This window comes from Rhinatrema bivittatum, chromosome 1 (genome assembly GCF_901001135.1).
Source record: "Rhinatrema bivittatum chromosome 1, aRhiBiv1.1, whole genome shotgun sequence".
In the NCBI taxonomy this organism is placed as follows: domain Eukaryota; kingdom Metazoa; phylum Chordata; class Amphibia; order Gymnophiona; family Rhinatrematidae; genus Rhinatrema; species Rhinatrema bivittatum.
This window is the reverse complement of record NC_042615.1, coordinates 487587390-487600301: the sequence shown is the minus strand read 5'-3', so window position 1 is coordinate 487600301 and position 12912 is coordinate 487587390. Positions and strand designations below refer to the sequence as shown.

At 43.6% G+C, this 12912-nt stretch overlaps 1 protein-coding gene across 9 annotated transcripts in view; it reads right to left on the bottom strand.

Annotated features, from left to right (window-relative positions):
• Positions 1 to 1787: 1787 nt before the first annotated feature.
• HUWE1 (HECT, UBA and WWE domain containing E3 ubiquitin protein ligase 1) overlaps positions 1788 to 12912 on the bottom strand; it is a 907188-nt gene continuing 896063 nt past the window's right edge. For all 9 annotated transcript variants that reach the window (XM_029607938.1, XM_029607967.1, XM_029607972.1 and 6 more), the window contains 2 exons: positions 3858 to 4048; positions 1788 to 3087 (listed from right to left, as the gene is read on the bottom strand). In XM_029607938.1, coding sequence (XP_029463798.1) covers positions 2985 to 3087; positions 3858 to 4048 — 294 coding nt within the window. In that variant the 3' untranslated portion in view covers positions 1788 to 2984. The remainder of the gene's footprint in view (positions 3088 to 3857; positions 4049 to 12912) is intronic.

Below are 12912 nucleotides of genomic sequence, written 5' to 3'. Positions count from 1 at the left end.
AGCCAGGACGACATTGAGATGCTCCAGCAGCAGTGCCAACATCGCAGAGGAGGGCTCCAAAATTGGGGAAGGCACCGGTGAAGCTGGTGGTTTGATGCCCTGAAGGGCTCAGAGCACGGGCTGTTGCACCCTGCAGTCCAACTCCTCTTGAAAATCTGCCGAAGACAGGATGGACAGACTAGGAAGAATCATCGGAAGCACAGTACCCGGCACTAATATTGGTGGGGCTTGATAGAAATCGATGCATCCTGTCCTCAGGGGTCACTTCAGGGGAATCACAGTGGTGACCGGTGCCGACCTGAGCCCGTTACCATGCGATGATGGTGACTCGTGATGCTTCCGAGGTTTCCCATGATGCTCGGCCTGGTCTTTCCCCGGCACCGAGGATGGGCACGATCCCAATGTCCTGGAGCGCAATGACGCCGATAAGGGAATACACAATGATGGATCCACATTCATTGGTTCCCCCAGGCCCTTGGGCATCTAAGCACCAGACGCTGGAGTCGAAGGATCAGACTGTCTAGATCCAAAGAGTTTCTCCATCTTGTCTAAACGGGCCCGATGACCCTTGGGGGTCATTTGATTGCAAAAATGACACCCCTGGATATTGTGTGATGCCCCCAGGGAGATGATACAGACCTCGTGCAGATCCGAAATGGACATGTTCCGCAGGCACTGGGGGCATCGGCAAAACCTAAACGATGCCATGAAAAGGAGCCAGCAAGTGGTTAATGACCGGCAGCCACCAAAGAGCAACATGGTCGGGAATTGACCGCAAAGAAAAACTTACCATGTCACCTTATAGAAGCACTGACAGAAGGAGGATCCAGCACAGATAGGTCGCAAAAACAACCAGAAAAAAGTCTGAAGAGAGCAGAGCTCCACAACCATGAGGCGAAAGTTGCACGGAAGACACTGAAGGGGGACCCCGTGCGGATAGGTGCATGCTGGGCATGCTCAGTGCATCAAAGTTTCTAGAAAATTTGATAAACGTTTTCCGTGCCAGACTCCATCTGATGATGTCACCCATGTGTGAGGACTACCATCCTGCTTGTCCTAGGAGAAATTCCAAATCACTCATTTTTATCATCATGCTTGGTGAGTATTTTTTTGCACAGTATTAATAGAACTTTTTTTTTGCTTTGCTGATAATTTCCTCCAGCTTAACCAGATCTGGCCACCATTTGGCTATAGCAGCATAAGCATTCATTTTCAAATATTTGGGTTTTACCCCCATTTTATAATTTCTTCCCATCTCACTTTTCCCCAGTCATTGCAACAAGAGTTCTTAGCCAGGGGTTCGTGCACTAGAGCTCCTCTTCCAGAAACCTACAATTCAGTGACTATGCACCATTGTACAATAACTAGAGCTTCCTTCCCTTTAGTGGCTGTAAATGATTCCTCCACAGCATCACTGGCTGACCCTGACAATGGAGGATTTAACCTGGGAACTGAACTCAGGTCTTCCATATGCAGTGCACAGTTCCTGCCTCTGAGCCCTCTGGCCAGCTAGAGCTTTTATCATCTATGTTTGCCTCAACAGTGTGAAACAAATGAATTTTCTAATATAATATTGACCACTGATCTATTAATAACTTGTATTTAGGTGGGTAGGTTTCCTATTGTAGTCACTGTAAATAGTTTTCCGAACTCCAATCTTTTTATTTTCTTAAATTTAAGAAAACAGATTGAAAAAGGGAGCATTTTTTGCAAAGATCCTAAGATGCGTCCTGTACAATGCACCAACATTTTAAAGATACCCAGAAAAACACACAAGGACCCTCCTCATCTTTCAAACTAAACCTTTATTGAATCATTTGTTAATTTCTCCTCCATGGACCAAGTAACAGAAGAGAGATAACCTCCTGATTAGCCACAGAAGAGCTGTATTCAACAGTTAAGAGAAGTCGGGCCATAGGCCAGCTCACAAAGAGCTGTAACTGGATTCCAAGCTCCAGGGGGCACTTATAGAAAACAAAGGGAGGGAGAGTCATCTTACTGTCAGAGAACTTGCAAACACTTTTGTTTGTCAGGTGTGAATCTTAACATTGAAACAAGTTTTCTGATTAATCCCAATCTCCTGAAATAAAATATAATAAATATAAAGGGGATGGGGGGAGGGAGGGCAAAACAAAATACCTTGACTAAGTTTTGAACTTTTTTAAACAAACTGTTAAAGTTTCTTTCTTCTTCTCTCTTGCTTTCAGGCCCCACTGTCTTACCTTGCTGCCTTTTATCCCTTTCCCTGCTGCAATCTCAAGTGCATTAATTTAAATAAAAACATTACAAAAAACTGCACAAATCTATCTTCCATGTGCTCCCGACAGAAGTGTGAGTGCCTAGCAGATTCCCCCCACCCCAATTGTTTGCTGGAGAGAGGAGATGCTGTCTTCCACCTGTCTGATTCAACCCCTACCAAAAAACACAGTCATTCGTAAGAACTGTCCACAGAAAGGGAAAAAACATATTTGATTGGATCTTTTCTTTTCAGTGGTTTTATTTACACTTAAATTTTTGTTTTTATTCAAACTGAAAAAATAGCATCATGAAAAGTGACTTCTTAGCAAGAGTGCTCTTGGTTTAAATTTTTTTTAAATTTTATTTTTCCTCCTCCTCCATAGTGACACAAGAGTCTCAAGGCTCTGCTTTTTTTTGTTTTGTCTTAAATCATTAAATGTGCACATCAACACATTCCAAGCACAAATTAAGAAATGCAAACAAACAAAAAATATATATATATATATTTATATATAATTTCCCCCCCTATCCAAACGTTTCAAGTCTCAGTACAGCTGATGCTCCCATGGACAGGATTCTGCGATGCCTGAAGTAGGCCATTTGGCTGAGTCATGGCAGGTGGGGAGGGCAGCGGCGGCAGGATACACGCATCGTTGGGTTGGTTTAGTCTGTGTGGGGTTTTTACATTTTATTTTGTCTCCCCCATCTCACAAGTTCGACAGTAGAAAAATAACATGCTGGTTCCTTTAAGCCAGCCCAAAGCCTTCTGAACACTCCTGGATAGCCAACAGCAGCATGTGACGAAGCTTCTCATAACTCTCATAGGCCGGTAAATCAAGCTGGTTAAAACTAAACAGCAGCAGCAGGGAGAAAAAATGAAAGATCTTCAGTCAAACCATTCATGAGTATACTCCAAATCATTTGCACCCCTTTGAACTCCTCATTCATGCTGGCAACTTGATTTTTCTCTAGGCTGTCCCTTTTCATGCTGCTCTCCTCTGCTAGTTCCCAGATGCTACTCTGCGGTTTCAGATCAGAGTTTAAAACCCATTACTGGTACTGCAACTCAGACGCACTTCAGTATCTTAAGAAATGTGATGTTCACAAGTCTCTTTCTATAAAAAAAAAATGTTTTCTAATCATCCCTTACAGTAACAAAACTGAAGCTACCAACCCATCAGCTGAATGGAAGAAGCTGCCATATAGGTGAAGATGCCACAATGCATACAGAAAGCTATAAACCAGCACAGTAGGATGGCCACCAGTTCAGCAATGGAAGAGGATGTCTGCCATTTTATGAGACTAACCCATTCTGGCAGAATTAATGTTGGCTGGAACTTATATTTTGGATTATAATTACAGTAGAAGTATTTATTAATAGACTTATTGGTAAAGGTGTCAATTTCCAGATGTTCCAATACATCAACAATTTACAAGGGTGTTCAGGGGAGCGTCCCTGCATAGAATGAGTAGTAGAGAGGTTTCCCAGTGCCTGGGTGGAAATCCAGGCCCAGATAAACAGTAGCTTAATCAGTAAGTCGCTCCCTGTTGATATGTGGTTATCAGACTGATGGCTTTATCAGGGATGGGGGAAGTTAGAGAAAGATGTTTGTCCTTACCATGTATGAGCAGAAGGCAGCCGGTCTGTGGACCTGTCGTCCCGATGTATCTGGAACTTCTGAATGCCATTCATACCTTCTAAAGCAGCAAAGCCCTGCAGGGGAACCTTTGAGGTACCAGTGACAAACTGAAGGAATTTGGCACGGTCTGCCTGGTCAAAAGAGCGCAGGGCTCTCCAGAACCACTGGATCTGTTTGGGTACAAAGAACAGTGAGGTTAGCAAAATTAATCCTCTGCAAGCAATTAGTACCACTTCAGCAGAAAAAAATGAAGATACTTACCTTAACTGGGATTGTCTGTGGACAGCAGGATAAGTCAGTCACATATTTGGGGATGATGTCAATATGGCATTGGTGTTCTGGATGGTTTTGTAGCTGTAGCTAGAAAAATAGCTTTGGCTTTACAGAGCACATACAAGGGACAGCACATTATCCTTGGTGCTGTGAAGTGTGCTCACTCAAATAACAGATATAATATTGAAGAACATTTTTTTTGTAACTCCAAGTGGAGGTGGGAGGATATTGTGACTACCTTGTCCTGCTGTCCATGACAAATACCAGTTACAGGTAAGCACTATCTCCATGGACAATCTGGAAAGTCAGTCACACATGTGGACTCCCAAGCTCAAGTAGCAGCCAGTTTTCTCACTTCAAGACAATCTAGGTAAATGTAGGAAGAAGTTAAGAACATTTTTTTTTTATGATTTGAAAACATTTAGAACTGTTTGGCTGAACCCACTGTCCAAACAGAAGGTAGCATCTAGGCAATAATGGGACGTTAAAGTATGCATCAAGCTCCAAGTGGCTGCCTTGCATCTCTCTTCGATGAAAGCAGAACTCAAATGGGCTTTGGCAGCTGCCATGGCTCTATCATTGTAGGTCTGGACTCAACCCTGTTTTTCCATAGGAAATTAAGATACATTGAAATCCAACTGGCAATACTACTTTGGAAACTGGTAACCCTGACCTGTTTGGGTCATAAGTCATGAAGAACCGAGAGGACGTGCTCAAATTCTTAGTCAAAGATTGCACCCTTTTATAATCCAGTGTATGTGATGCTATCTCTGCAATGTATATGAAAGGCCTAAGGAAGAAAGTACAAAGAATGACAGATTGATTCAGACAGAAAACCAAAATTACTTTTGCCAGAAATTTTGGATGGGTACACAAGACCATCCTGTTAAAGAACCAGGTTGTACGGCATGTATGTCACTAATGCCTGGAGTTCGCTCACACTCCTGGCAGAGGTGACCGCCACCATAAAAATCGCTTTCAAAGAGAGGTAACTTGAGATGACACTCAAATGAGTTCAAAAGGGGCTCAAAAGCTGCACAAGCATTACAGTGAGATCCCACTGAGGAACAGGGGGTTTCATGAGAGGCTTTATATGGGACTACCACTTTATAAAATGAGAGATGAGGGAAGAGAGAATTCCCTTGCTCCTGAGCCTGAAAGGCCACCATAATACAAAAATGAACTCTGATCAACTTGGTCTTGAGTTCAGAGCTGGAAAGGTGAAGGAGTAAGCCCAGTAATTTTGGACCTGGGCAACAGAAAACAGATTTACTTAAGCATGCAAGAAGATCTGTTGAACTGCTTCCTGGACAACAGCAGTATATATAACACCTCTTAAAAAAAAGCTATCTTTTTAGGATCCGAGCTATCAGAGTTGGCATATTGATGCTGGATGCAGAAAAGTTCCTGAGTCCCAGATGGTGAAAGTTGGGGATGGAATCAGGCAATCAGCTGTGTTGTGGAGAGCTGCAGAAGATGGGGGAAACCATTTCCTGTCTGGGCCAGATAGGGGGTATCAGGATCACTGTACCCCAATACTCTCATCTTCCCCAGTATTTTTTATATTAAGGGTATAGGATAGGCTACAAGAGGCTTGACACCCAAAGAATAAAGAACATATCCACTTCTGCTGTTGGACAGCCTTCAGGAAGAAAATTTGACAACTTTTCTGTTAGCCATAATTGCAAACAGACCTGTTTCCATAGAGCCCCATTTCCAGAAGAGCCACCTGAGTGTCTAGTGACCATTCATGTGGATCCAGAATTCTGTTCAGCTTGACTTCTAGCATGTTATCCTCCTCTGGGAGATAAATTGCCCTGAGAAATGAGGTGTGCACTGTCACCTGCTACCAATCTTGAATTCTAGTCATAATGAGTAGGTGCCAGTTCCTCCTGTTCATTGATTCAACTGTCTGGTTATTCATCTAATAGAAAAAACAAGTGCTGAAATGCAATGAGAGCCAGTCTTATGGTTCGAAATTCTAGAAAGTTGATAGACAGTTACTTCTCCAAGAAAGACCATAGGCCCAGAGTATGGAGGCCATGGGTGTTGGCCCTCCACTCCTGAAGAGCAGCATCAGTTGTTAGGACTGATATGGTGGAACTGTTAAGAACAGACCACCTGATAAATTGTGTCTGCACTGCCACCACAAAAGGTATTTTTTCAGATCACTGGACACTTGAAGCTGATGTTCAAGACTTTGAGAATGTTGACTCCACTATAGGCTCAAATGTTTACTGTGATTGATTACCTCACATGGAATCTTGCCAGTGGTAGAATATGTAATTGAGGGCATGTACCCCAGCATTTTGAGAACTGGTAAACCTATGCACTGTATCTGCTGAAAATGTAGGCCAGAGGAGAGCAAGTTAGTTATTCTGTCTGAGGGGAAAACCTTTGCCTCTTGGGAATTGAAAGGACTCCAATGAATTCCATTTGCAGGGAGCATTGGAGAGTCAAGCTCTTATAGTTTAAGATAAAACCTAGATACTCTGGCCATTGTACCACAGTGTTTACAGCCTGCATACCCTGCAACTGGGACTTGCCTCTGATAGGCAGTCATCTAGGATGGTAAAATTGATTCCATACAGTCAGAGATGAGCTGCAACCACTGGTAAGCAATTGGTCTTGAGGGCATTGCTGATGAAGCTAGTGAGAGCAGGAATTTGCACTGGATAGAACTTGGGCTTATCTACATTGCCAAGCTAGAAGTGTGATAGAGCTTTATAGGTTATTTGCTATTTGGGAGTATGATAAGAACTTTGAAATATGTCTTACCTGTTAATTTCCTTTCCTTCTGCTACCCCAGTCAAGAACTGATGGCTTACTTCTCATCCAGCAGTTGGATCAGAGGTTTTTTGTTTGTTTTTTTTAAATGACACCACCTTTGTGTATAGAACCTATATAGCAAGTATACTACAGTCAAAGCTATACACTTGTAAAATTTAAAAAACTTGACTGCCAATAGCAAAAAACAACTATAACTACTTGCATGAAGAAAATGTTTTTAAATCATTCTTGCATTGGAACAATGCTGTGACTGTCACAGCAAGCACTAGCTCTTTTACTTAAACAGTTGCAGAAAAAATCTTATTCAAACTTCTGATAATACTTTTCCTCTTATTTTGAAAAAGGTGGGGTTCTGGACTGGTATAGCAGAAGTAAAGGAAAGGAAACTAACAGAATGATCTCCTACTATTTCACTCTGTCCCTGCAGGGCTTGCCTGATGTAGGAATTTGAAAAAAAATTAGGTGAGAAGGTACCACTGCTGGTTCTAGGGATTTCTTGAAAATCACTCTGATGAAATTCCTATTCCGGCAGCAATCTTGGAGGTCCCTGAGCTAACGTGATGCCTCTCTTCAAAGATGATGGGACGGACCATTGGGGTTTCAAAATGGCTGTGTCTAACTCAGATGTTAGACCCACTGATTCCAGCAACTCACTAGCAGCTGGGATTGATTTGGGAGAAGATTTAGCCAAGGTGCCTGACTCTACTGAAGATTCTTTTTGAAGAGGGGAATCAAACGAGGCACCTCAGGAAAATCAGTCTTACCATGGAAAACAGCAAAAATTTCCCTCACTCAGAGAAGAGCATTTTGAGCTGCAGGAACAGCAGCAGCAACTTCTCAGCCATAGAAATTGTGCATAAATCTAGGTTGTGGTGCCAACTATTAGAGAGCAAGAAGTTGCCTGTAAGAGATCAAAATGTTTTCCTCACAGCGATCAACACTCTACCAAGCCTGGTCAATGAGGCTGGGAAATGTAAATGGTAATCCAAGCCCGCTTCACTGCAGGAGCAACATCTGCAGGAGCTTGGCCCTGAAAGTAAAGAGAAAAAGTTGGGGCTTAAAAGTCACAATTTGCTTCGAATAGTCTACACTCCATCGACCATCCAGTAGCTAGAGGCAGAGAACACAGGCTAGATATGTTCTATGCATGACATACATACAGGTGATGTAGTAAAAAACAAAAAAATAATAAAATACTGCTCTGCCTCCAACTGCTGGATAAGACAATGTAACCCCATAGGTTTGGGACTGGTGGAGCAGAAGAGGAATTGCTGTTTGAGTGTGAGAACATTTTAAAAGCTTACTATCTTGCTGTTTTAGAGGGTGATGGGGTAAAACAGACAAAACAGCTCTATCCACCCACATCTCAAATCTACAGTTATGATTACTGCCCAGTTAGGAGGCAAGGATAACATTTACATAATAGGAACCAACTAGTGCTTTGGTAAAATAAGTGCAAAATAAACTCACTCAAATTTAAAAAGAAACTGTAGGCAAATTATAAGTCTGGCTACAGAGTAAACAAAGTTAAGCACATTTAAGAAATAATTTATAACTTAAAAGAAAAGGATGCAGACAGCCCAACAGCATTATGGGGGCTACCAGTTTTTTTGCACCAAGTGCCATAAATGCCTGCTAAGTTCAAATTTGCACAGATATAAAGAGCTCCTAGTTTCCAGAGCATGAGTATGGAGGCTAGTGTAGCAGACCTGGAAGAGCTGAGGCAGTCAGATAAAGGAGGCCTTCAGGGTCATAGAACAGTCCCACCATCTTTCTAGTAGTTCCTGTGCTGCTTTGAAGGAGCAAGGTCTCCAAGGAGACCATTGCCTTGAAGTGATCCTGTAACTAGGACCGATTTTCAAGGTGATGAGTTATCCTCTTGCACTAAGGATGTCTCTCCAAAGGTATGTGCCCAGATGGGAACATAGGATATGCAATGCTAGGTCAGAACAAGGTCTATCAGGTCCAGCATCCTATCACTGGCTGGTTTAAGACACAAGTATCCAGTAGATCCCATTTTTTGTTGCTCACTCCTAGGGATAAGCAATAGATTTCCTATTTGGCTAATTGTTTAAGGACTTTTCCTCCAAGAACTTGTCCAAACCCTTTCTAAACCCCACTATGCTAGTCGCTTTGACTTTGTCCTTTTGTAATAAATTCCATAGCTTGATTGCATATTGAGTGAAAACATACATTCTATGACTTGTTTTAAATCTTTTGTTAGTTTCATGAAGAATTCCCTTATTCTAGGATTATTTGAAAAGATATATCTACTTTATTTATACATTCCACCCCACTCATGATTCTATAAATTATATTTCCTCCAAATTAACTCTTTTCTAGGATGAAGAACGCTAGCTTGTTAGCCTTTCATCAAAGGGAACAGTTTCATCCAATTTATCAATTTTTTACTGCCACTCTAAATTTTCTAGTTCCATTGTGTCTTTGTGATGGGGTAAGCCGAACTGTAAATACTCAAATGTGTGGTTAAACCATGGATTGATAGAGGTTTTATTCTCCATTCCTCTTCAAATATATTTATTTATTAATTAATTCTTTTATATCACTCAGATACCAGCAGAGCAGTGCACAAATCTAAAATAAAATAAAATAAACTGCAATACATTTGAAAACCATCCAAATAGTTTATAATATTCTGTTTTCACTTTCAATGCATAACCAGCATAGCTCTCTGCTTCAATGGCAGAGGGAATGAAGAAAAGTGGATCTATATACAGACAACAACCAACAAGGACTGAATCACATAGTCTGGGTAAACAAATAAGCATGGGTGTAGCTTGCTTATTGCGGCGGTTACTACCCCTAACTAATTAAGGTAGATATTTCACTTAGATGCAGCTCCAACACTGCTCTTTGCATTAATGGTGGGGGTGTAAGGGAAATAGAACCAAAGGGTTACTAAGACCCAAGAGTAACAGATAAGTATGAGAAAAAAAAAAGTGCGAAGCTTGCTGGGGAGATTGGATGGGCCGTTTGGTCTTCTTCTGCCGTCATTTCTATATGTTTCTATATTTTCTCCCAGGACAAGCAGGATGGTAGTCCTCACATATGGGGTGACATCATCAGGATGGAGCCCTATCACAGAACACTTTTGTCAAAGTTTCTAGAACTTTAACTGACACACTGAGCATGCCCAGCATGCCACTAACCCTGCATCCAGCAGGGGTCCCCCTTCAGTCTTTTTTTCCACACAGCAGCTGCATTGTGGTTTTCAGGAGCTCTGTGAGAATTCCTCACAACTTTTTCCTCATGGAATTTTCTTCAAATTTAAAATTTTCCCCCATCCCAGGGTCCCCCATCATCCGTCGACCTCTGCAGACGTCGGTAAGTTTGTTTTACCTTGTTCTTTGCGGTCGGTTCCCAGCGGTATTGCCATTGGTGCCCGACGACCACTGACCGCGCGCCGCCCTTATTTTTTCAAAAAATGGCGTCCGGTTTTTGGAAATGCCCTGAATGCCCGAGGACTATGTCCATTACAGACCCTCATGACGTCTATGTCTTATGCTTGGTGCCTTCCCACGACGTCCAATGTTGCATCAACTGTGCCCAAATGACCCCTAAATGCCGCCGGGCCCGCTTAGAGAAGATGGAGCACCTCTTCAAATCTAAGCGCTTGTCTCAGTCTACTCCCAAGACTGCACCGAGTTGGAAACAGTCTTCTTCCTAGATTCCGTCACCATCGATATCTCAACACCGAGACACCGGTGACCGCCAGTCACAGACATCTTCTCATTCAAAGGCATCGACATTCTCATCCTTGGCGCTGGAGAAGGACTGGGTCGAGCACAGAGAAAAGCACCAGTATCAATGAAATACTTCATCCAGTGCTGGCACCAATAAGACAGACATCGGCATTGATGGAACCATTGCCAAAAAAGTCCCGGGGAGAGGAGCCCCCATCCTCCTCTGGACCCGGGACACAGAGGCGTTCCCTACTTATATCAGTGCTGGGAGCTGAGACTCCACAAATTCCTGTGGACCCTCCGGCAATGCCTACCAACCCTCCAATCCCGGCAGCTGTGTTACCCACACCAGCCTTCCGGGAGGAATTGGACTGGATGGTTAAGAGGCAGTCTTGCAGGCAATTCGAGGTTTTCAATCTCCACCGGCACCAGCTCCCATGCCGAGGCCTGACCCACTGCCTATGATGTTGGCTCCACTACTAGAGAGACTGGACACCCTTATCAGCACAATTCCATCGGTGCCCGCTCCTTCCGCACTGATGATGCCGCCGAGACCATAGATTCCCTCCACCGGCATAGACTCCAATTCCCTTATCATCGGACGAGGAACCACCGATGCCGGAGCCGATTCCAGGACCATCGGAGGTCCCTCCACTGCGGCGACCATCGAAAACACAGACACCATCAGTGCCACTGCTGTCCCCGATGCCACCTCCACCTGTCTCAGTGCCTCCAGCATTTCCATCGGTGCCACCTACTGATCCAGCTGGATTTGGACCTCTACCTCCATCTGAAGGTCCACAAGGTGGAGGGGATCCACCTTACGACCCCTGGGGTGATGATTCCTCGGACACTCAAACTCAGAGGATCTTCTATCAGAGCCTTCACCTCCAGAAGAACGCCGTCGCTCCCCTCCAGAAGACCTCACATTTGCTAACTTTATAAAGGAAATGTCTGAAACCATTGACCTGGCTTTTCACTAAAGCATACACCTAATTTCCCCTTTCCCTCTCCACTGCGCTACCCTCCCCTCCTTTCCCTCCCCTTTTACCTCCCCCCCATCTCATTTCAAATTCTGCCCAATTTTATATTTTATGTTATCTCTTCATAATGTACATAATGTATATATTTGCAAATCTTGTTTATAATATTTAGTGCTATTCTCCCCCTTATATCTCCCCCCTCAACTACTCTCGTGTTAACATGTTATAATTGTTCGCTGTAAAACGCTCCCCAGGCGTCTGTTTGCGTTACACTGTGAACCGATGTGATATCATTGATGAATGTCGGTATATAAAAATTTCAAAAATTTTTTTTTCAAATTCCTTTCAAGTTGCAAACAGAGGAAGATGCCAGGCATAAAATGCTGGAGGTGCTCCAGTTCGTGGATGCCCCCCCCCCCCTCCCCAAGGAGGTTATGGCAGTTCCTGTCCATGAAGTCCTGTTTAACTTGTTACACCGTACCTGGGAACACCCTGGTACAGTGCCAGCAGTAAACAGAAAAACTGATGCCACCTACCTGGTACAGTCAGCTCCAGGTTTCCAAAAAAGCCAGCTACCTCACCCACTCCGTAGTGGTTGAGTCCACTCAGAAGAAGACTAAGAGGTCCCAGCCTCATTCTTCTGCCCCTCCTGGCAAAGAGCAAAAGTCCTTGGACACCTTCGGCCGACGAGTATTCCAGGGATCTTATGCTTATGGCACGTATAGCAGCCTACCAGCTATACATGACGCAATACTCAAGGAATCTCTGGAAACAAGTCCAAGACTTCTCCGAGAACCTGCCAGAAGACTTTCAGGAGGACTGACTACGATCCTCCAGAAAGGTCTTGATGCTGGGAAGCATATGACATTTTTGAGACTGCCTCCAGAGTGTCAGCAGCAGGAATAAGCACCAGACGCTGGGCATGGCTCAAATCTTTCGATTTACGCCAAGAAGTCCAGGAGAGATTGGCAGATCTTCCATGCACAGGAGAAAATCTATTTGGTGAGAAAATTCAAGAGGCAGTGGCACAACTCAAAGACCACCATGAGACTTTAAGCCAACTATCCACTGTTTCTTCAGACTTCTCGTCTATCGCCAAAAAGCCATTCAGACATGAACCTAGGTGGTTATCCTATAAACCATGTAGATACTACCCTCCACCATCCTGTTCTCGTCCCTCCAGACCCCCTCAAAGAAGTCAGGCTCGTCAACACAGACTCCCAAAGACCCAACCAACTCCTCAAACTGGTCCGCCTCTGGGTTTTGACTCCATCCTAGAGAGCA